The sequence below is a fragment of the Tamandua tetradactyla genome, chromosome 5 (genome assembly GCF_023851605.1).
Source record: "Tamandua tetradactyla isolate mTamTet1 chromosome 5, mTamTet1.pri, whole genome shotgun sequence".
Classification (NCBI taxonomy): Eukaryota; Metazoa; Chordata; class Mammalia; order Pilosa; family Myrmecophagidae; genus Tamandua; species Tamandua tetradactyla.
In genome coordinates, this window is record NC_135331.1 from 145,859,572 (window position 1) to 145,883,674 (window position 24,103).

Below are 24,103 nucleotides of genomic sequence, written 5' to 3' on the forward strand. Positions count from 1 at the left end.
GAATAGATTACTTTTATGATGGGAAAAATATTTTTAAAGATACTACCACTTTTTCATTATCAATAGGCTAGAGTAACAGGATAAAAAAAGATATTTTTACTGAATGCATACCAAGTCCAAGTTAGAAGTCACAACTACTAATAATGGAAAAGGTTTAATAAGGCATAGACATAAATTCATTGATCTTAAGCTAATCAAGAAGATTTGAAAATTAAGACGATTTTAAAAGCTTTCGAAATAATGGAATACTGAAAAATTATTTTTCATATCACAAATCAGGTGATTAGTTTCAATGCTGGTAAACAAATCTCATGAATCAACCAGTTCTTTAAGTAAGAAGCCATTCTTGGTTATTTTAGTTAGTTACTTTTAGATTAAGCAGCTCTGTTCAAAATGAGAATGTATAGCGTCTTTAAAAGACTTCAAAGTGTAAATAAAATTATATACTCATTTGCACTGATTACCATGAATATATATATATTTTTGGAACTTCTTAGTCACACATATTAAACATTTAAAATCAGCATTCTATTAAGTGGCCTTCCATCACAGTAATGCACATACATTGCTCAGATTCATCTTATCTGGAATAAAATTTAAAAGCCACTTAAAATGGTTTGGCAATTCTATATATCAAAGTGGGAGAAAGATAAGAAAAACAATTTGATTTTTACAAAACAATCAGTTTTTATGAGAAGATCAAAAGAAATATCCTAGAGGTTTTGCTTTATTTCACATTTGTCCTTGACATGGCTGATTACTTTCAATTTTCTTTTGTGTGAACCGTGCATTCTCACTGATTCACAAAAAGGAACATCTTTCCCTTTTTTTAACCCATCATGCATAGTGGATTAATAATGTGATAAATAAGCAGTTCTTAAAGTATCATGGAACTGTTAAAAAAAATTATGAAATCTCAGTTAACATCTTATCTAACAGCTGAGGCTGGGGTAGGTCCATAGCTGAGGTAGGGGTCAGGAATGAAATATTCTTCAATCTGTTTTAGTAGTACTAATTCAATCCTAAATAATAGATAAGCATACATTGCTTTTATTCCACTATCAATAAAAACCCATCTATGAAGATCCAATAGTAAACTCCTAAAATCAAAATGAGCACCCATATTTCATATGGGATATCAAGTTATGCTACCTAGTGATTCTTTATTAGCTCTCCATAGTTATTCAGCTTTGTACTATATATGGTTTTACTACATCTCTTACACCTGAAAGTCTCTTGAAGCAGGAATTCTATTTTGTTTTCCTATAGTGTTTTTGTATTGTCTTTGAGTCTTTCTAAAGCTTATAGTAGCTTAACAGTTACCTATTAAAGCAATAAATATTTCTGCAAAGATACAGATTCTCCTATTAACTGAAAGATTGTGAAGCAATTCCAATTACATCATGAAGAGATATAAACAAAAACTGACAGAGTTTTTCTAGGTTGATTTATGGGTAGTCAGTATGTATTATATCCCTTCTACATGAAGGATCAGGAAAGGAGAGATGATAACAGTCTGGCAGGCAGATGGAGGACTTCAGAAGTCTGGAGGAACAAACATCAAACTTTCAACCTTGTTTATTCCAGGGGGTAAGACAACAGGGAGGACTTTTAATTTCTCTTTTAGGGAAGACATCAGAAAAAATATATATATTTTAAGACACAAAAGTTCACCTATAAAAATAAAGCAGTGAAAATAATTTGAAAAATAATGAAAACGAATATAAGGACATTACCTGGCAATAAGAAAAAAAGAAATACATGTACACTACACTATAGTGGTAAAGATCCTGGACTCCACAGCAAACCACCTGCAATCAAATTCCAGTCCTGCTACACACATAAAATTGTGTGGGCATGGAAAAGTTACCTTTTTCAATTTCCTAATCTACAAAATGGGGATTATGATAATACCTATTTCATAGAGTAGTTATGACAATTAAATGAGCTACTCTGCTTAAAGTACTCAGAACAATATCTAGTACGCAATAAGTGCTCAAAAAATTTCACCTGTTTTGTTATAGCCAAAAAACATCACAAATTTGCACACAATGATATTCAAAAAATTGAAAGTTAAAGCAGTAATAAAATTTCATTTTCCAGTTATAAACTTGACTACATTATTATTTACACTAAATAAAACCACCCAAAGTTGCCAAGGATGCAATGAAATGGATTCACTTAGGCAATGGGTTAGGGACATATGACAATACGTCCCTACATATAACAGAATACAATGTTATATGTATTGTACAATCTACAATAACAGAAAACAATTTGGCAAGGTATAGCAAGGATTTTAATTTTTCCATAGTCTTTATCTGAGTAATACTATTTTTGTCATGTCTACACAAATATAAGGGTATAAGGATATAATCAGTTATTTATAACCAAAAAAATTGAAACAGTCTAAAAACCTCAATAATAGAAAATAATTACACTATTTCATACTGGCAGCAATTGAGTCATATTTTAAATTAGATTCTAACAATGGAAAACACTTATGTTAGGATACAAGGCAGAATACAAAAAATAATCATATCATACAGTTTAGTTTCAATTACCTGTTAAGTTTAACACCTAGCACAATATCTGGCATATAACAGAGGTTCAATAAATATTGACTAATTGATTAATAATATCTTTAAGCTATATTATCTATTTCTTACATAACTGGATCTAGCTCTAGCAATTTGGGTAGATTAGCTCTATTCTGAAACAATGTTTGGAAATACTAACAAAAAAACGAATTTTTCAAATCTTTCAAAGTTTCATATTTGCTGCCTGTATTAATTTGCTAATGCTGCCAGAATGCAATATACCAGAAATGGAATGTTTAAAGGCAAATTTAATAAGTTAAAAGTTTACAAATGAAAATGTCCAAATTAAGGCACCAACCTTAAGAGTTTACCTTCACTCAAGAAACCTGTATCAGGTAGGAAAGCACATGGCTGATATTTGCTGGTCCTTGTTGCCAGTTCCTTGCCTCCAGCTTCTGGTGCCAGTGGTTTCCTCTCTAAGCGTCTACGGGCCTCCACTTAGCTCCTTTGGGACACAACTCTAGGTTCTGGTTTCCTTAGCATCTCATGAGAAGGTACATGGCAACATCTGCTGGGCTCTCCCCATGTCTAGGCATCTGTTCTCTCTGTCAGCACTCTAAACATCTCCAAACATCTGTGTCTTTGTCAGCGCTGAAGCAACTGTTCTCCAAGCATCTTCATCTGAAATTTCTTCAATCCTTTTAAAGGATTCCAGTACACTAATCAAGCCCCACCTTGAATGAGTGGAACTGCATCTCCACCTATCCAAAAGGCCATACCCACAATTGGGCACACCACATCTACATGGAAATCATCTAATCAAAAGGTCACACCCACAACTAGGAGCGCCACATATCCACGAAGATAATCTAATCAAAGGTGTGATTAGATTATCTTCATGGATATGTGATGCAATACTGAATCAGGATTATGGCCTGTATCTACTTTTCTTCTTGTACAGTAACTACACCACCCTAAAGGAATTTATAATAGACTCTGGAAAAATAAATGTTGGTAACCATGTAATAATAGTTTACAAAGGAGTCTTCAGCCATGACAGTAACTAACATTTACTAAGCACTGTATTGAGCATTTTATATGGAACTCCTTCAATCACTTAATGAACAAATTCACAGGCATCTTTAACTCAACAGTTGGCTATATAGTTCTCTGTTTTAAGTCACTGATTTTTAAACAAGGGCTTAAAGGCAATAGTTATCAAATCTAGCTGGAAATGTGAATTAACTGGAGTACTTTTCAATAATGCATATTTTCAGGGTCAACCAAGGCTTACTGAACGTGAATCTGTGGGCTTCTAAAATAAAAACTTCCTATGGTGGTAATGTAATTAGTGTTCAGAATTGCTGACCTAAGAAGTTCCACAATGACATGAGACCATGCCAGAATGCAACCTTACATACCTATCCACAATGTACAACAACCAAAACAGCATCATCTTCATCTAGTTTATACACCTCCAAGTAAGATTTAGATACGGGTTGGGAGTAAAATGAGTTCTGATTTCTTTTTAAATCAGTATACCACCAGATATGCAAGACCTGTAGTTTCAGACCAATAAACATGTATACTTCTTGAGGTTCCCTCCCCAGTGAGACAAAGTGACAAAGGAGTCCCATTATTGTGTCTCCTCCCAGTTGCAAGAAAATTGTCCTGGATGCCTCAGGGTGGTTCTAGTGAAACTAACATAAAAAAAAAAATGCCGGAATCTTTCAATGATCTAATCTAGTATATATTCTCTCTTCAGAGTTTTCAGTTACCACTACTAGTATGATGTTAAACATTTAATAAGTTCCCAAATTAGTCAACAATATAATAAGGAAGCATGGAGAAAACTACCTTAGATATAATTTTAAAAGCCCAACTTCTAGAATACAGAACAGCGGAGAATAAAAAACTAGAGAAGAGAAGATCAGAGTTCGATTACTTATTTTGCCACTATCTACTTTCATTATGTGAAGCAAATATTTTACTTTTCAGAATCCTGGTCATTCAGGCACAGAACTCTCAGTCCTGTGAGAGTTCAAAAATTAAAAATACTTACCAGGTATAAGCTTATTTACTGGTGAGTTTCTAAATATTAGTTATAGTGTGATGGAGTCAATTAGTATTTATTTTAAAATGACAAAACAGAAAATTCTTATTTAATGCCAATATCCACTTACTCCAAAGTTTTTTTGTTTTTTTGTTATGTTATGTATCATAAGGAACTATTTGCAATCCAAAGTAAAATAGATTTAAATAGAAATTTTTATTTGTTCTGATCTCTCTTCCCCAAAATGGAGCTGAAAAATAGGTAAGAAATCTAAATTAAAGTAGTATGCACATCGCTTAATTGATAATTTGATTTATACATTCTTTTCCTAAGAGCATAAAATATGTTTTATAATTATAGCTCATTATATATTATTCTAGAAACATCAAAACTTTTTTAATACTCCTCTCAGTATAAAAGACTTTTTTAGTCTAGTTTCTCATTACCTTTTCCACACTATTCCTGTCTGAACACTGAACTCTAGTCATTAGAATAAACATCTGTGTATTCGTTTGTAAGCTGTATTCATTTGTAAGTAATCCCAGAACTGGAACAACTTTTAGAAAGGGAAATTTAATAAGTTACAAGTTTACAGTTCTAAACGTACGAAAATGTTCAAATGAAGAAATCCAGGGAAAGATATCTTAATTCAAGAAACGCCAATGGGGTCTGGAAGAGCTGAGGTAGGAAGTTATGTGGCTGGGATCTGCTGGTCCCTTGCTCCTGGGCTCTGTTGCTTTTAGCCTCTGTTCCTAGGAGTTCTGCACTTTGCTTCTCCAGGGCTTAACTCCCCCTAGCTCTCTCTAGGTTGAGGCTTGCTTAACAGCTCATGGCCACGTCTGCTGGGCTCCATGCATCTCCAAACATCTGTGTCTCTGTTCTCCAAGCATTGCCATCTGTGTCTGCTCTCACTCTGTCAGCTCTGAAACTCTTTCCAGAATGTTTCCTCTTTTAAAGGACTCCGTAAACTAATAAAGACTCAACTGGAATGGGTAAGTCTTTATTAGTTTATTCACAAATCCATCTAATCAAAAGGTCACACCCACAAGCAGGCACACCACATCTCTGTGGGGATAATCCAATCAAAAGTTTCTGCCACACAGTATTGAATCAGGATTAAAAGAAACAGCTGCACAAACAGATTGGATCAAGATTAAAACATGGCTTTTCTGGGGTACATAATACTTTCAAACCAGCACAATTTGCTACAAACATCATTAATGAGATACATATTAAGAGATTCACACAAGCTACTATCCATCTGGGGTAATTCTACTGTTTTGTACAAAAACTGTTACAGCAACAAATATAAAAGCTAACTGAACATACTGTAATTTGTTTATTCATACAATAGGCATTTCTACAACACAAATATTGCTAAGTCACTAAGTATATTTATCAGGACACACACAGCATAAACATATATTGAGCACCTTGTCAAAACAAAGGGATGAGACACGATTATTATGTGAAAAAAGGCTTAATTTGCTTTTTTAATTTAGGAATTACTAACATAAAAAAATTTTACAAAGTACCAAAAGCTTAGCAATAATTTGGGGAGAAAAATTTATTTTAACCTTTAAGATTCACTGAAGCAGATTTTAAAACAAAAATGTCTTTACATTAAACTTTTGTTTTCATACTGTAAGCTCAATTTTTACACTTTCTTCAAAGAAAGAATGTTAGAGATATAAAGACTGTCTTTTAAGGAGAAGAAATTCAATCATGAGTTGGCAAACCAATAGGTTCTGCTGTTTTCAAAAATAAATTTATTGGAATACAGCCATGCTCCTGTTTTCATTGTGTGGGATATGGTTGCTTTTGGACTACAATGGCAGCAGTGAGTAGTTGAGACAGACCACCTGGCCAACAAAATATACAATATTTACTATCAGGGTTTTTACAGAAAGGCTGACCAATTCCTAGAATAGATGAAAAACTTAAAACTGCAATTCTGTCTGAAGCATTCCTGATCTAAGCAGCATCTAACACAAAGCTTGGAGAATAATAGGTCTTCAATATAATTTCTAAATGAATGAAAGAAAAGGATTCCCAGACCAAAGTGAAAGTTCAGGGAGAATTAGTCTTTCTGTAATTTCTTAAAAGAAGCATTATACAAATGTATTTCACTTTCTAAAACAGATATTATAAAAAGCTGTATATGTTAAATTTCCATAAATGCCTAAGTAGCTTACTTTTTAAATTACTGCAATAAATTTCCTTAAAAAGCAAGTCTCACATTTACTTTGTATATTGTACTTCATATATTCAGCTTTTCTTAAAGTAGCATCATGCTTGTGTATTAGTGTTATATGTACGTGTAACTCAGAAGTATACGTATTACAAATCAGGAAGTAACTTCTACTGTGTGGATAATGTATGATAACTGCTTCAAATTGTACTTCATTTCAAGCTTCTACAACAATTCTATGAGTTGTATAAACCCAACCAAAAGAAGTGCTTTTTAAGATCTATTTAGCTTTCAATTCTGTCCTAGGGTATTGTTTTCCTTGAAATAGGTTGTGCTGGTTTGAAAGGATGTATGTCCCCTAGAAAAGCCATGTTTTAATCAAAATCCCTTTTCACAAAGGCAGGATAACGCCTATTCAATAGTGCATGTTTGAAACTGTAATCAAATCATCTCCCTGGAGATGTGATTAAATCAAGAGTGGTTGTAAAGCTGGATTAGGTGATGACATGTCTCCACCCATTTGGGTGGGTCTTGATAAGTTTCTGGAGTCCTATAAAAGAGGAAACATTTTAGAGAATAGAGATTCTTGGACATTTCTATAGACGTGTTTTAACTGGAACATTTTCTTGGCCTTAGAGCTGTAAACTAACAATTTATTAAATTCCCCTTTTTAAAAGCCACTCTGTTTCTGGTATATTGCATTCCAGCAGCTAGCAAACTAGAACATAGGTAATCTTTTTTAATTTTATTAAATGTTTTATATTTTTCTTTGGAAAGTAAAGGACACAGTTGCGAATTTTTTTATCTCAAAAATTTCACAACCACAACAAGTGATACTGTAAATTTCCATATATTCACTGTGAAAATTCAATCACAGCTTTTCATTAACTAATCCATTCAACAAATATTCATTGAGTGCCTCCTAAATGCCAGTCATAATTTGAGGCAGTGGGAAAACAGTGGTTAAAAAGAAAAAAGTCCCAGCCCTCTTGGAGCTGGCTTTCAATTTACTTAACAATTCATTATAGGGCATTTACGTAACTATTCCAAATTATTTCCACAGAATGCACAGCCTTACATTTTTCTACATCAAATACAATCTGAGTTATTTATATTCTACTTTTCTATTTGAGTTACAAAACTTGATAACTGTCTTTTACGTAATAATTCTTAAAACAGTGATATTAAATTTATAGTATATAATTTCTTGACAGAAAAGATTAAAATGTGAGATTAATTCTATAATTCTTACATTATTTTAAAAGTCTTCTCCACTTCCACACAGATACTGAATTAATTTATTTTGAAGACTGATAGTTTCTTTTTATGCATTACAAATTCTACTAAGTATGCAAATTCTATTACATAATTTCTAATTATACTTTTTAATATATTCTACAGAATCTGTGAAAGAGCAGTATTTCACAATAAAGGACAGTTCAATTCAAAGTACATCTTTAGTAGTCTCGTAACACTTCATCTAAAATAGTATTCTTACCACCACCTCTGCATTTCCACTATGGCCAATACAGATTACCTCTCTAGACTTTATCCCTGGAGATTCCACATGGGTCAAGTTATAAACAGTTCTCTGGATACATCACACTTTGTTTATGCTTCCACTTAATCATTCCCTTTATGAGTCCTTCCCACAGTAATTTATTTATTGACTCAGTCATTCGTTCAATTTCCTATTGCATATCTCTATTCTAAGCATCACCCTTGAATATTAGAATACAGGATATAAGATGCAGTACAAGCTTGAAATGAAGGGGGGGAAAATGAACAGTAGCTATCATTTAATGACTACCTAATATGCTAAAAAGTAGGCTAATTGCTTTAAATTAAATATATAATTTAATGCTTTTACCAACAGCCTTATATGAATAAGGGACCATCCTTATCTTATTTGAATGTTCTAGATATATAAAACATGGGAAAATCTCCAATTTATTTTCTTATTGTGGTAACATGCATTATACAACGTAATATTTACCATATTAGCTACTTTTAAGTATATAATTCAATGGCAATAATTACATCTATAAGGTTGTATTACCATCACCATCATTCACTACCAGAACTTCATCACCACAATCGGAAACTCTGTACCCATTAAGCACTAACTCCCCATTCCCATGCCCCAAGCCCCTACAAACCTCTAATATACTTTCTGTCTCAAGGTATTTGCTTACTCTACTTATTTTCTAAGAAATACAACATTTGCCCTTCTTTATCTGGCTTATATCACTGAGCATAATGTCTTCAAAGTATACTTACGTTGTAGCATACACTAAAACTTTCTTCTTTTAAAGGCTGAATAGTATTTCACTGTATGTAAATATCACATTGTGTACACCGTTAATCCACTGAGAGACACTTTTGTGATTTCTACCTATAGGCTATTGTCAATAATGCTATTAAAGGAGAACTGCTTCAAAATGCTGAGTTTGGAAATGAGCCACGATGGTGGCATAGTGAGGTGTGGTATTTACTTTGTGCCCCAGAGCAGCTAGTAAACAGCCAGGAACAGTACACAACAACTATTGGGCTCACATCAGTAACAGGACACATAGCATACACCAGTCTAGACAAGCTGGACCAGCTGCGATCCCACCCGGAACTGTGAGTCCCCCGAGCCAGGGCTGCCAGCACCCCTCCCACACAGGCTGATTCCTAGAGAGGAAACATCGGAGACTTTAGTAGAAGCAAGGGGCTGAGCCCAACCAATCTTCAATCTTTGGAACGAATTAACAAATTCTGACTACTGAAAATAGGCCCCCAGCTCAGCTGAAACTCAAGTAAAAGCTAAGACTGCTGGTTTTTTCCCCGGCGCACAGAGGGCAGGGCTGACAGAAAAATTCTGTTAAAAAACAGACTTTTTTTTGTTTGGACAGCACAAAATAGTTGAAAGAGTCTGGGCCCTGAAGGAAAAGGAGGGGACAGAAAAGACCTGGAGATGCACACAGTAACATACCACTTTAACCTCTTGATTGGCAAACCCAAGGAACAGGAATCCTGCTCTGAAAAGGAGATTTTTTTCTTTTCTTTTTTCTGGCTGTGTTTCTACAGTTTGATTGCCCTTTGGATACAGGTGCAAGGCTTCTCAGGCTCCACTATCCTATCCCAGGCAAAGGCAAAATTAAGCTTCTCTCAGAGTTTGTCCGGAGGCTGTACCTTCCCCAGGAGAGGGGTGGGACCCAGCTCAGGTAGAATCCCACCCTCAAGGAATTCAAACTCCAGGATCTGGAAAACTGAAGCAATTAAAGCCAGCCTACAACCTCTCCTCTGTCTCAACCACACTCACAGCAGGGAGAGTCTGCTGAAGTTAAAGGCAACACACCACTTAATACTGGTGGGAAACTGCAGCCAGACAAGTTTCCCACATACTGGGCAGGATAGGGAAAACACAGTCTAGAGGCTTCACAGGAAAGCCATTCAATCTGCTGGGTCTCACCCTCAGGGAAAACTGATGCAGGTGTCTCTTTCCTCCTGAGAGAAGGCCACTTTGGTCTGGGAAAATGTGACTGGGGTCTATAATAACTAAGCAGACCCTCCTAAGAGGAAAAAATATATACCATACAGGCAGGGAAAGAAACAGGAAAACAAGAATTGAAAAAGAATTACAAAACCAAAGCTAGAGGTCTAGAATAAGCTGAACTGAAAATCAAAGAACAGATAGACAACAAAGTCATCCAGCCAGAAAATCCTAGGTAAAAAAAGTGAAAACAATCTCCAGAATAAGCTAATTAAGGAAATTAAAAGCCTAGATGCCAGCAAAAACTAATGAATCATACTAGAAAAACTGAAGATATGGCCCAATCAAAGGGACAAACCAACAACTAAAATGAGATGCAAGAGTTGAAACAATTAATTCGAATGTTTGCAGACATGCAAAACCTCATCAAAAATCAAATCAGTGAATTGAGGGAGGTTACAAAGAAGGCAAGGGATGAACAAAACAAAGAAATCAAAAGTCTGAAAAAACAAATCACAGAACTTATGAGAATGAAACGCATAGTAGAAGAGATGAATAAACAATGGAAAATTACAATGTTACATTTCAAGAGGCAGAAGATAAAATTAGTAAACTGAAGGACAAGACATCTAAAATATAACACACGAAAGAAAATACAGGGAAAAGAATGGAAAAATATAAGAAGGAACTCAGGCAAGTGAATAACAACAGGAAGCACACAAATATACATGTTGTGCATGTCCCAGGAGGAGAAGAGAAGGAAAAAGGAGGAGAAAAATTAATAGAGGAAATTATCACTGAAAATTTCCCAACTCTTATAAAAGACTTAAAATTACACTTCTAAGAAGTGTAGCATACCCCAAACAGAATAGATCCAAACATACATACTCCAAGACACTTACTAATCGGAATGTCAGATGTCAAAGAGAAAGAGAGAATTTTGAAAGCAGCAAGAGAAAAGCAAAGCATCACATATAAGAGATACCCAATAAGACTATGCTTAGATTTCTCAGCAGAAACCATGGAGAGAAGAAGACAGTGATATATTTAAGACACTAAAAGAGAAACTGCCAACCATATTCTATACCCAGCAAAAGTGTCCTTCAAAAGATGAAGGGGAGGGCGGGCCGCAGTGGCTCAGCGGGCAAGAGTGCTTGCCTGCTATGCCGGAGGACCCCGGTTCGATTCCCGGCCCCAGCCCATGTAAAAAACAAACAAACAAACAAAATATAATAAAACAAGAAAATGTTTAAAGATGTTTCCCTTCCTTCCTTCTATCCTTCCTTCCTTCTCTGTCTAAAAAAAAAAGATGAAGGGGAAATGAAAACATTCTAAGACAAAAGACTCACTGAAGAGGATTTGTGATCAAGAGACCGGCTCTAAGAGAAATACTAAAGGGAGAAGAGAGAAAGATAGGAAAAGAAAGAAGAGAGAGGTGCGGAGAAGAGTGTAGAAATGAAGACTATCAGCAGTAAAGGTAAAAAGAAGAAAAATTAGACATAACATATAAAATTCAAAGGCAAAATGGTAGAAGTACTGCCCTTACAATAATAACACTAAATATTAATGGATTAAACTCCCCAATCAAAAGACACAGACTGGCTGAATGGATTAAAAAACAGGACCTATCTATATGCTATCTAAAGGAGATATATTTTAGACCCAAGGATAAACATAGGTTGCAAGGGAAAGGTTGGGAAAAGATACTTCATGCAAACAACAATCAGAAAAGAGCAGGAGTAGCTATACTAATATCCAACAAATTAGACTTCAAATGTAAAACAACTAAAAGAGACAAAGAAGTACAGTATGTATTAATAAAAGGAACAATTCAACTAGAAGACATAATGATCATAAATATTCATGCACTGAGCCAGCGTGCCCCAAAATACATAAGGCAACCACTTAAAAGACTGAAAAGAGAAACAGACACATCTACCATAATAGCTGGAGACTTCAATTCCCCACTCTCATCAATGATCAATAAAGAAACAGAGAATTTGAATAATACAATAAACAAATTAGACTTAACAGACATTTATAGAACACTATACCCTACAACAGCAGGATACACCTTTTTCTCAATTGCTCATGGATCATTCTCAAGGATAGACCATATGTGGGGTCACAAAATAAGTCTCAATAAATTTAAAAACACTGAAATCATACAAAACACTTTCTCGGGTCATAAAGGAATGAAGTTGGAAACAATAATAGACACAAGGCCAGAAATTTCACAAATATATGGAGGTTCAAAAACACACTCTTAGATAACCAGTGGGTCAAGGAAGAAGTTACAAGAGAAATTAGTAAATATCTTGAGGCAAATGAAAATGAAAGCACAACATATCAAAATCTATGGGATGCACCAAAGGCAATGTTAAGAGGGAAATTCATTTCCCTAAATGCCTATATCAAAAAAGAAGAAAGAACAAAAATCAAGGAATTAACTGTTCACTTCAAAGAACTAGAGAAAAAACAGCAAACTAACCCCAAAAGAAGCAAAAGGAAAGAAATAACGAAGATTAGAGCAGAAATCAATGAAATTGAGAACATAAAAACAATCGAGAAAATCAACAAAACCAGAAGTTGGTTCTATGAGAAAATCAATAAGATACATGGACACTTAGCAAGATTGACAAAAAAAAAGAAGAGACAGGGTGCAAATAAATAAAATCAGAAATGGAAGAGGAGACATAACTGCTGACCCCACAAAAATAAAGGAGGTAAAGAGGGATACTATGAACAATTTTATGTTAATAAACTAGACAACGTTGATGAAATGGACAACTTCTTAGAAAGGCATGAACAAAAAACATTGCATCGAGAAGAAACAGACAATCTCAACAAACCAATCACAAGTAAAGAAACTGAATTAGTCATTAAGAGGCTTCCAAAAAAGAACAGTCCAGGATCAGATGGCTTCCACACATGAATTCTACCAAACATTCAAGAAAGAATTAGCACCAATCCTGTTCAAACTCTTCAAAACAACTGAAGAGGAGGAAAAGCTACCTAACTCATTCTATGAAGCCAACATCAAAGCCAGACAAAGACAGCAAGAGAAAAGAAAATGACAGCCTAATCTCTCTAATGAATATACATGCAAAAATCCTCAACAAAATCCTTCCAAATCAAATCCAGCAGCACATTAAAAGAATTATACAGTATGACCAAGTAGGATTCATACTAGGTATGCAAGGACAGTTCAATAAGGATGGTTCAACATAAAAAAATCAATTAATGTAATACACCATATCAATAAATTAAAGCAGAAAAACCACATGATCATCTGGAATAATGCAGAAATAATGCATTTCACAAAATTCAACATCCTTTCTTGTTGAAAACACTTCAAAGGATAAGAATAGAAGGGAACTTCCTCAAAATGATAAAGGGAATACATGAAAAACTTACAGCTAACATCATCCTCAATGGGGAAAAACTGAAAACTTTTCCCCTAAGACCAGGAGCAAGACAAGAACATCCACTATCATCACTGTTATTCAACAGTGTGTTGGGTGTTCTAGCCAGATGGATTAGACAAGAAAAAGAAATATAAGGCATCAAAACTGGAAAAGAAGAAGTAAAACTCTCACTGTTTGCAGATGATATGATACTATATGTCGTCGAACCCGAAAAATCCACAACAGACCTACTATAGCTAATAAATGAGTACACCAAAATGGAAGGTTACAAGCTCAACATTCAAAAATCTGTAGTGTTTCTATATACTGGTAATGAACGATCTGAGTGGGAAATTAAGAAAAAAATTCCATTTACAATTGCAACCAAAAGAATAAAATATTTAGGAATAAATTTAACTAAGGATACAACAGACCTATAAAAGAAAACCAGAAGAAATTGTTAAAAGAAATCAAAGAAGGCCTAAATAAATGGAAGGGTATACCGTGATCATGAATTGGAAGACTATAGTCAAAATGTCAATTCTATCTAAATTGATTTATACATTCAATGCAATACCAATTAAAATTGCAAAAACTTACTTTCAAAACTAGAAAAACCAAAAATCAAATTCATCTGGAAGGACAGGGTGCCCTAAATAGCTAAAAATATCCTGAGAAAGAAAAACGAAGGAGAGGTTTCACACTACCTGACTTTAAGGCACATTACGAAGCTACAGTGGTCAAAAGTGCATGGTACTGGCATGAAGATAGATATACTGGCCAATGAAATCAAATAGAGTGTTCAGATATAGACACTCTTATCTATGGACAATTATCTTGGTAAGGCACATCTAAGGACAATTGATCTTTGATAAGGCAGTCAAGTCAATGCACCTGAACAGAACAGACTCTTCAATAAATGGTGCCTAGAGAACTGGATTTCCATTCACAAAAGAACGAAAGAGGATCCATATTTCACACCATATACAAAAACTAACTCAAAATGGATCAAAGCCCTAAATATTAGATCTAAGACCATAAAACCTTCAGAAGAAAATGTAAAGAAATATCTTATAAATCTTATAATAGGAGGTGGTTTCCTAGATCTTAAACCCAAAGCACAAGCATAGAAGAAAGAAAGAGATAAATGGAACTCCTCAAAATTAAACACTTATGTGCATCAAAGAACTTTGTCAAGAAAGTAAAAAGACAGCCTACATAATGGAAGACAATATTTGGAAACAATATATTAGATAAGGGTCTAGCATCTACAAATATATATAAAGAATATACAAAGAGATCGTTCAACTCAACAACAAAAAGACAAACAACCCAATTACAAAATGGGCAGAAGACATGAACAGACAATTCTCAGATAAAGAAATACAAATGGCCAAAAGGCACATGAAAAGATGTTCATCTTCCCTGGCTATTAGGAAAATGCAAATCAAAATCGCAATGAGGTATCATCTCACACCCACCAGAACGGCCATTATTAATAAAACAGACAAAGATAAGAGCTGGAGAAGACGTGGAAAGAGAGACACTTATCCACATCTTGGTGGGAAGTAAAATGGTACAACCACTGTGGAAGACAGTTTGGCAGTTCCTCAGGCAGCTAAGTATAGAACTGCCATATGATCCGGCAATACCATTGCTAGGTATCTACTCAGAGGACATGAGGGCAAGGACACAAATGGACATTTGCACACAAAAGTTTGTAACAGCATCATTTACAATTGCCAATAGATGGAAACAGTCCAAATGTCCATCAACAGATGAGTGGCTAAACTAGCTGTGGTATATATATACACAATGGAATATTATGTGGCTGTAAGATAGAATAAAGTTATGAAGTATGCAACAACACGGATGGACCTTGAGGATATTATGTTGAATGAGATTACCCAGAAACAAAAGGACAAATACTGTATGGTCTCACTGATATGAACTAACATTAATGAATGAACTTGGAGAATTTCAGTTAAGAACAGAGACTACCAGGAGATAGAAATAAGGTAGATAAAAGTAGAAATGCAATTTTCCCATCATCATCTGCTGAAGAGACTATTCTTTTCCCATTTACTGGATTTGGCATCCTTGCCAAAAAGCAATTCATGGAGAGTGACATCACCAACACGGTAACATGACATACCCCTGAAAAATCTCCCAACAGACACAATGAATAAAAGGAAAAATCCCACTTGTTTAAAAATCTGAGGTACAATGAACATTGGAGGACTCCACCAAAAATGAATTGAAAAAAAAAGGGGAAAAAAAAAGATGACATTTGCATCCCAAATCCGCCAGTCCAGAACCCTCCCCACTTCACTCAGTCCAGCTGAGCTTAAAGCTGTACACAGGCAGCATGGCAGAGTAGTAGAATTCCATGCATATCCACATAATAGAAACCAAGTCCACAAGAACACAAGCAAATGAAGAACACTGCATATGAAAGAGCCCCCAGGGAAAAAAAAGTGGACCACGGCAGAACTGTTAGCAAGAAATGCATGCTATTAGCCCTATCTCTGATCACTGAACCACCTAAACGCAAAACAGACCTTTCTGGATTGTCCCCATCTAGCTCCCTGGGGCAGGACACCTTAATGGGAAGCAATTGGGGGCAGAAAAGGCTCACATGAAATAAAACAGGGGGAGGGGACGATGAATGCTGCAAGACAGCACAGGCTAAAGAATTCTAAAGTATAATAAAAAGATGGTACTAAGTGAGGGAGTGAATTTAAACAAACCATAGCAGCTGGGAGGGGGGGGTAATTCTGCACAAAAGTAAACAGAACAGGTCAGGTTTCCCAGAGAAAAAATACAGGAAAGAAAACTTTCTCCTGGAAGTGAAACAACGCACACAAAAAGGGCCCTCTTAAAGTTGTACCATATATCTAGGTCAAGAATCAGAAGTAGAGCTTACGAAGCCTGAACAAACACTAACTACTCTAAAGGTCCGGTATAAGTTGGACCAAGCATCAAAGAAGAGCCTAACACAAAGCCAATCAAAAATAAAACAGAGAAAAAGGAGAAACTGTCCTCCAGAGTTAACACACCAAAACTATCAGATATCAGCAAAAAACAATAATAAGACACAGGATTATATGGCACAATCAAGGGAACTTAATTATGGAGACAGAATATGGAACACCTAATAAAAGAAGTTCAAACAAATCACTGAAACCATTAAAGGATATGAAGGAAAATATGGATAAAAATAAACAAGTGGTGATATTAAGACAATGTTTGTGTATAAAGAAGAATTTGAAAGTTTAACAGAAACATAAGTATGGGTCTATGGGGAAGATGACGGCATAGTGAGGTTTGGAATTTAGTTTCTCCTCCAGCGCAGCTAGTAAATACATAGGAACTGAACGGAACTGCTGGGAGGACATCAGTGACTGGACATACAATGTACACTAGTCTGGAACAAATGAAATGGCTAAGATCTCACATAGAACTCTCACTAGATAGAACTGCAAGCACTCTCAGGGTCCAATAGTCCCTCAGGCAAAGGCGGAATTAAGGCATGCCTGATACATAAAGTAACCAGTCAGGTGAAAGGGGTTATTTCCTTAAAGGGCATGTCTTCTCCAGGAAAAGGGGGGCGGGGCCCAACTCAAGTGGAGAGCCTCCTTCAGGGAATTCAGGATCCAGGGCCTGGAAAACAGAAGAAATCAAAACCTGCCTACTACCTCAGCCACTGCCTCAACTACACCACTGGAAGGGAGAGGCTGCTGAAATTAAAAGTTAACCCATCACTTTCTGCCAATGGGGAGTTGCAGGCTGACAAGCACCACATGCTGGGAAGAATGGGAAAAGGGCAAAGTCTAGAGGTGTCACAGGAAACTCTGACAATCTACTAAGTATCACCCTCAGGGAAATTTGCTACTGGCAACTCTCTCCTCCTGAGAATGTGGGGCTGTTTGGTCTGAGAAAGTCTGACTGGGGTTGATAATATCTGAGGAGACCCTTAAAAAATTGCGTATAGTCAGCATAAGAAACAGAAAAGCAAGTACTAAAAAATTCTGATCAGTTAAACAGAACCTGTGCTAGAGGTCTAAAGTAAACTGAACTGAATATCAAAGAACAGATAGGGAACAAAACCATCCAACAAGAAAACCCTAGGTAAAAGAGTGAAAACAAGTTCAGAATAAACTAATTATGGAAATCAAATGCCTAGATGCCAGCAAAAATTAATGTCATGCTAGAAAAAAGAAAGATATGACCCAGTCAAACAAAAAGCCAACACTTCAAATGAGATAAAGAAGCTGAAACAAATAATTCAAGCTGTTGGAAAAGACATGAAAAATCTCATCAAAAATCAAATCAACAAGTTGAGGGGGGATATAAAGAAGACACTGGGTGATCATAAATAAAAACTGGAACGTCTGAAAAATCAAAATGTAGAACTTATGGGAATGAAAGGCATAATAAAAGAAATAAAAGAAAAACAATGGAGACCTACAACAATAAATTTGAAGAAGCAGAAGAAAGAATTAGTGAATTAGAAGACAGGACATCTAAAACCCAATGCGCAAAAGAAAACATAGGGAAAAGAATAGAAAAAATGAGCAGTCTCAGGGAAATGAATGACAACATGAAGTGCACAAATACATGTGTTACGTGTGGCAGAGGAGGAGAAGAGAAGGGAAAAGGAGCAGAAAGATTAATGGAGGAAATGATCACTGAACATTTCCCACATCTTAAGAAAGACATAAAATTACAGATCCAAGAAGTTCAGCATACCACAAACAGAACAGATCCAAATAGATGTGCTCCAAGACACTTACTAATAAAATTCTCAAATGTCAAAGACAAAGAGGGAATTTTGAAGACAGCAAGAAAAAAGCAATCCATTACATACAAGGGAACCCAATAAGACTGTGTGCAGATTTCTCAAGAGAAACCATGGAGGTGAGAAGTCAGTGGTCTGATATATTTAAGATTCTGAAAGACAAAAAAAAAAAGCCAACCAAGAATTCTATACCCACCAAAATTGCCTTAAAAAATGATGGGGATATGTGGTAGTTAGATTCAGTTGTCAACTTGGCCAGGTGAAGGTACCTAGTTCTGTTGCTGTGAACATGAGCCAATGGCTTATGAACCTCACCTGTTCCTGATTACATTTGCAGTCGGCTAGGAGGCGTGCCTGCTGCAATGAATGACTTGACTTAATTGGCTGGTGCCTAAATGAGAGCTCAACGTAGCACAGCCCACGCAGCTCAGCATACCTCATCTCAGCACTCGCAGCTTCAGCCCAGGCCTTTGGAGATATAGAAAGAAATCACCCCAGGGAAAGTTGCTCGAACCCAGAGGCCTAGAGAGAAGGCCAGCAGAGACCATCCTGTGCCTTTCCACGTAAGAAAGAACCTCAGCTGAAAGTTAGCTTCCTTTCCTCTGAAGAACTAGCAAAATAAATCCCCTTTTATTAAAAGCCAATCAGTCTCTGGTGTGTTGCATTCTGGCAGCCAGAAAACTAGAACAGGATATTAAAATATTTTCAGACAGTCACTGAGAGAAATACAAGAAATACTAAATATAAGAAATACTAAAGGAAGCACTACAGGAATACAGGAAAAGAGAGGAGACAGAGAGGTCTGGAGAAGAGTGTAGAAATGAAGACCATCAGTCAAGATAAAAGAGAGGAAAACAATTAGATGTGACATATAAAATCCAAAAGACAAAATGATAGAAGAAAGTACTGTTTTTACAGTAATAACACTAAATGTTAATGTCAGCCTCCCCAATCAAAAGACAGAATGGCAGAAAGGATTAAAAAACAGGACTCATCGATATGCTGTCTACCGGAGACTCATTTTAGACACAAGGACAAAAATAGGCAAAAAGTAAAAGGTAGGGAAAAGATATTTCATGCAAACAAACCCAGAAAAGAGCAGGAGTAGCTAAACTAATAACCAGCAAATCAGACTTCAAATGTAAACAATTAAAAGAGACAAAGAAGGACACTATGTATTAATTAAAAAGGAACAATTCAACAAGAAGACATAATAATCATAAATATTTATGCACTGAGCCAGAGTGCCCCAAAATGCATGAGGCAAATACTGACAATACTGAAGGGAGAAGTAGGCACCTCTAACATAATGGTTGCACACTTCAATTTCCTACTCTCATCAATGGATAGAACATCTAGACAGGGGATCAATAAGGAAACAGAGCTTCTGAATAATACAATAAATGAATTAGACTTCACAGACATTTACAGAACATTACACCCCACAACAGCAGGATACACCTTTTTCTCAAGTGCTGATGGATCATTCTCAAGGATAGGCCATATCATGGGTCACAAAGCAAGTTTCAATAAATTTGAAAAGACTGACATTACACAAATACTTTCTCAGATATTAGAATGAAGATGGAAATTAATAACAGAGAGCCAAACAATTCACAGAATTGGAGGCTAAACAACACAATCTTAAACAAACAGTGGCTCAAGAAAGAAATTACAAGAGAAATCAATAAATATCTCAAAGCAAATGAAAATGAAAACAAAAATTTATGGGATGCAGCAAAGGCAGTGCTGAGAGAAAAATGTATTACCTTAAATACCTGTATTACAAAAGAAGAAAGAGCAAAAATCAAGGAATTAACTCTTCCCTTGGAAGAACTAGAGAAATAAGAGCAAACTAATGCCAAAGTAAACAAAAAGAAAGAAATAACAAAGACTAGAGCAGAAATAAATGAAATAGACAACTTCAACAAACCAGTCACAAGTAAAGAGATTGAGTCAGTCATTAAGAAGCTCCCAAAATGAAACCAGGAGCAGATGGCTTCATATGTGAATTCTACCGAGCACTCAAGAAAGATTTTGTACCAATCTTGCTCAAACTCCTCAAAAAAAAAACTGAAGAGGAGGGAAAGCTAACTCATTCTATAAAACCAACAATGACCTAATACCAAAGCCAGACAAAGTTACCACAAGAAAAGAAAATTACAGGTCAATCTTTTTACATGCAAAAATCCTCAACAAAATACCTGCAAATCAAATCCAGAAGCACGTTAAAAGAAAAATACACCATGACCAAGTGAGATTTATTCCAGGTATGCAAGGCTGGTTCAATACAAGAAAATCAATTAATGTAATACATGATATCAATAATTCAAAGCAAAAAAACTATATGATTATCTCAATTGAAACATAAAAGGTTTTTGACAAAATTCAACATCCTTTCTTGTGGAAAACACTTCAAACAATAGGAACAGGAGGGAATTTTATCAACATGATAAAGAGAATAAATGAAAAACCCACAGCTAACATCATCCTCAATGGTCGGAAAGACTGCAAGCTTTCCCTCTAAGATCAGGAACAATGCAAGGATACCCACTGTCACAACTGCTATTCAACACTGCACTGGAATTTCTAGCCAGAGCAATTAAACAAGAAGAAGAAATAAAAGGCATCCAAATTGGAAAGGAAGAAGTAAAACTCTCACTGTCAGCTGACATAATACAACATGTCAAAAATACAACATGTCGAAAATCTCAAAAAATATACAGCAAAGTTACTAGAGCTAATAAATGACTACAGCAAAGAGGCAGGGTACAAGATCAACACCCATAAGTCATTAGTGTTTTCAAATACTAATAATGAGCAATCTGAGGAAGAAATCAAGAAAAAATTTCTATTTACAATAACAACCAAAAGAATCAAATATTTAAGAATAAATTTAACTAAGGATACAAAAGATCTATACACAGAAAATGACAAGAAACTGCTAAAAGAAATCATGGAAGACATAATAAATGGAAGGGTATACCATGTTCATGGATTGGAAGGCTAAATATAGTTAGAACATCAATCCTATCCAAATTGATTTACAGATTCAGTGCAATACCAATTAAAATCCTAACAAGTTACTTTGAAGAAATAGAAAAACCAATAACCAAATTTATTTGGTACAGAACAGTGCCCACAACAGCTAAAAATATCGCAAGGAAGAGGAATGAAGTGGGAAGTCTCACACTACCACATTTTAAAGGCTGTTACACCAGGAGCTATTTAAAAAGTTGAAAATGTGATCAGATCTCAAGTAGAAATATGAATGAAGTTGATTTGGATAGGACTAAGGGATATCAGAATACAGGACAAAGGATGATATCATCTGTATTTTAAAACTTCAACTTCTGTGTGAGACCAAAGGGAGAGATGTTTATTTGGTACAAAATTTATATTTTGGATAGCGCTTTATCTACTTTAACTTGTATGGTCAAGTTTATTTGAACACCATAATTACATGGAATCTTGAACAGGGGTGGGAGATCTTACCGGTTTATACAGGTTAATATGATGCCCCAATATTTCCCAGAGTATTTTTGGCAGAGAATATAAAAATATTTGCAAAGTCCCCTTAGGGACCTAGAGAAAGGAGGAAATATTCAACTTCCCCATCTGAAAAATTCCTGATATGCTTGCAAGCTGTGGGGACAACCAATTCAATAGGTTGAGCCCTCAATCTTGGGGTTTGCCCATATGAAACTTTTTCCTGCCAAAGAGAAGCTAAGTCTACTTATAATTATGCCTAAGAGTCACCCCCAGAGAACCTCTTTTCTTACTCAGATGTAGCCTCTCTCTCTCTAAGTCAACTCAGCAGGTGAACTCCCTGCCTTCCCCCCATGTGAGACTTGACTCCCAGGGGTGTAAATCTCTCTGGCAATGTCCTGGGATAAGCAGGGACCTGGGATCATGGGATTGAGAAAGCACTGTTGACCAAAAAGGGGAAGAGAGAAATGAGACAAAATAAAGTCTCAGTGGCTGTGAAATGTCAGAGTCAAGAGGTTATCCCAGAGGTTATTCTTATGCACTATATAGATATTCCTTTTTAGTTTATGGTGTATTGGAGTGGCTAGCTAAAACCACTGAACTCTATTCCAGTATTCTTGATGCACTTTCATATTCAGAAACTTCTCATAAAAAATTAAATGAAACCTACATTATCTTCAAAATAACATTTTCAAATTAATATATATTTGCAGTTATAATTATTCCAAAATGTCTTCTTTATTATGAAAAAGTTAACAGGGCTTCTATATTAATAATATAAATATTTCAAATATTATAACTTTCCTGACTGAATAAAAACACACATAGCAAAACTGTAAAAAATAGGCAATGCAGTGGGCACCAGACACATCAAAAACTATAATATTATCAAGAGATATGCAGATGACATAGATTTATATCAAATGAACAGTATTTACAAACGAAAACTTTAGCAGAATGAAAAATAACTGCACTACACAGCTAAGAATACTAACATAATAAAATGTATATAATTTTGAAGCATGCTTTTTTTTGCCATCCAAGTCAGATATTCACACTCCTAAGAGTGCAAACCTTTCTTAACAACATAGCAATATTCTTCAAGCATTAGATATATTTGTGTAATTATTTTAGAAGTCTAACTTACCGAGTACCATCTGCTTTCCAGCTTACTTTATATGGCTTCTGTTCTAAAAGTTTAATATTTTGCTTATCCATGGAAACAGGCTGTGCTCCAGGGAATCCAGACCTTAAACAAGAACATTTTATTACTATAACGGCTAGGATTTGTAAAAAGCAAAATGCATGTTTTAAACCAATCTCTTATGAGTCACACAATTATCACATTATTCTTCCTATCATGAGATTAATATCAACTGGAATAATATCAGCTTGCACCACAATGCTAACAAAAGATTATCACTTAGAATGCAAGTCTAACAAAGTTCTAAATTGGCAATGCTATATATAATTATTGGGCTAATTTCAAACTATTAATATGCATGATATAAGAGTAAAGCTGGTAAAACAGGTATGTTAACAAGTCTTTACTTCAGGAAGAAGATTAAGTATTTCCTGATTTCTCCATCAAGACACTGTCAACTTGGTATAACTCTGCGGAGTTGGCAAATTTATACTCAAAAGCTGCTCATATATAACAAAACAGGAGAAATACAGGCCAAGATTAAGGTAAACTAGCAAGTACTGACTACAGTACTAAAACAAGTATTGTTTATCACATTCATCTTTTAGTTAAAATTATTTTTAGTCAACTTATCTAATCTGTATGTGCCACTCACAAGAGTTCTTTATATTTAGAATTAAATTATGAATTTTTTAACAATTAATAATCCTGTTTCATCGTGTTCAATTTTATGCCACACACAGTAATGATCAAGAAAAATGATCAAAGAAGACCTAAGGGAAATTGATAAAATCAGTGAACTCTCTCCTGTGTCCTCTCCCAAGAAATATCTGATAAATACTTTCAAACTATGTTAGGAGGGCAGAAAATATTTAAATGCAATTCTCCCAGGCTTCTGATTAGAGAAAAACTGGAAAATTAACTTAATTAAATTTTTACCTCTTCTCCATTAAACAAAGACTAAGCCAAACATTTATCACCACAAAACACAAAATAAATA

General features: G+C 35.2%; 1 protein-coding gene across 4 annotated transcripts in view; it reads right to left on the reverse strand.

Moving 5' to 3' along the window:
- RNGTT (RNA guanylyltransferase and 5'-phosphatase) overlaps nt 1–24,103 on the reverse strand; it is a 338,823-nt gene that overhangs the window by 247,764 nt on the left and 66,956 nt on the right. For all 4 annotated transcript variants that reach the window (XM_077162393.1, XM_077162394.1, XM_077162392.1 and 1 more), the window contains exon 8: nt 23,107–23,208. In XM_077162393.1, the coding sequence (XP_077018508.1) occupies nt 23,107–23,208 (102 nt within the window). The remainder of the gene's footprint in view (nt 1–23,106; nt 23,209–24,103) is intronic.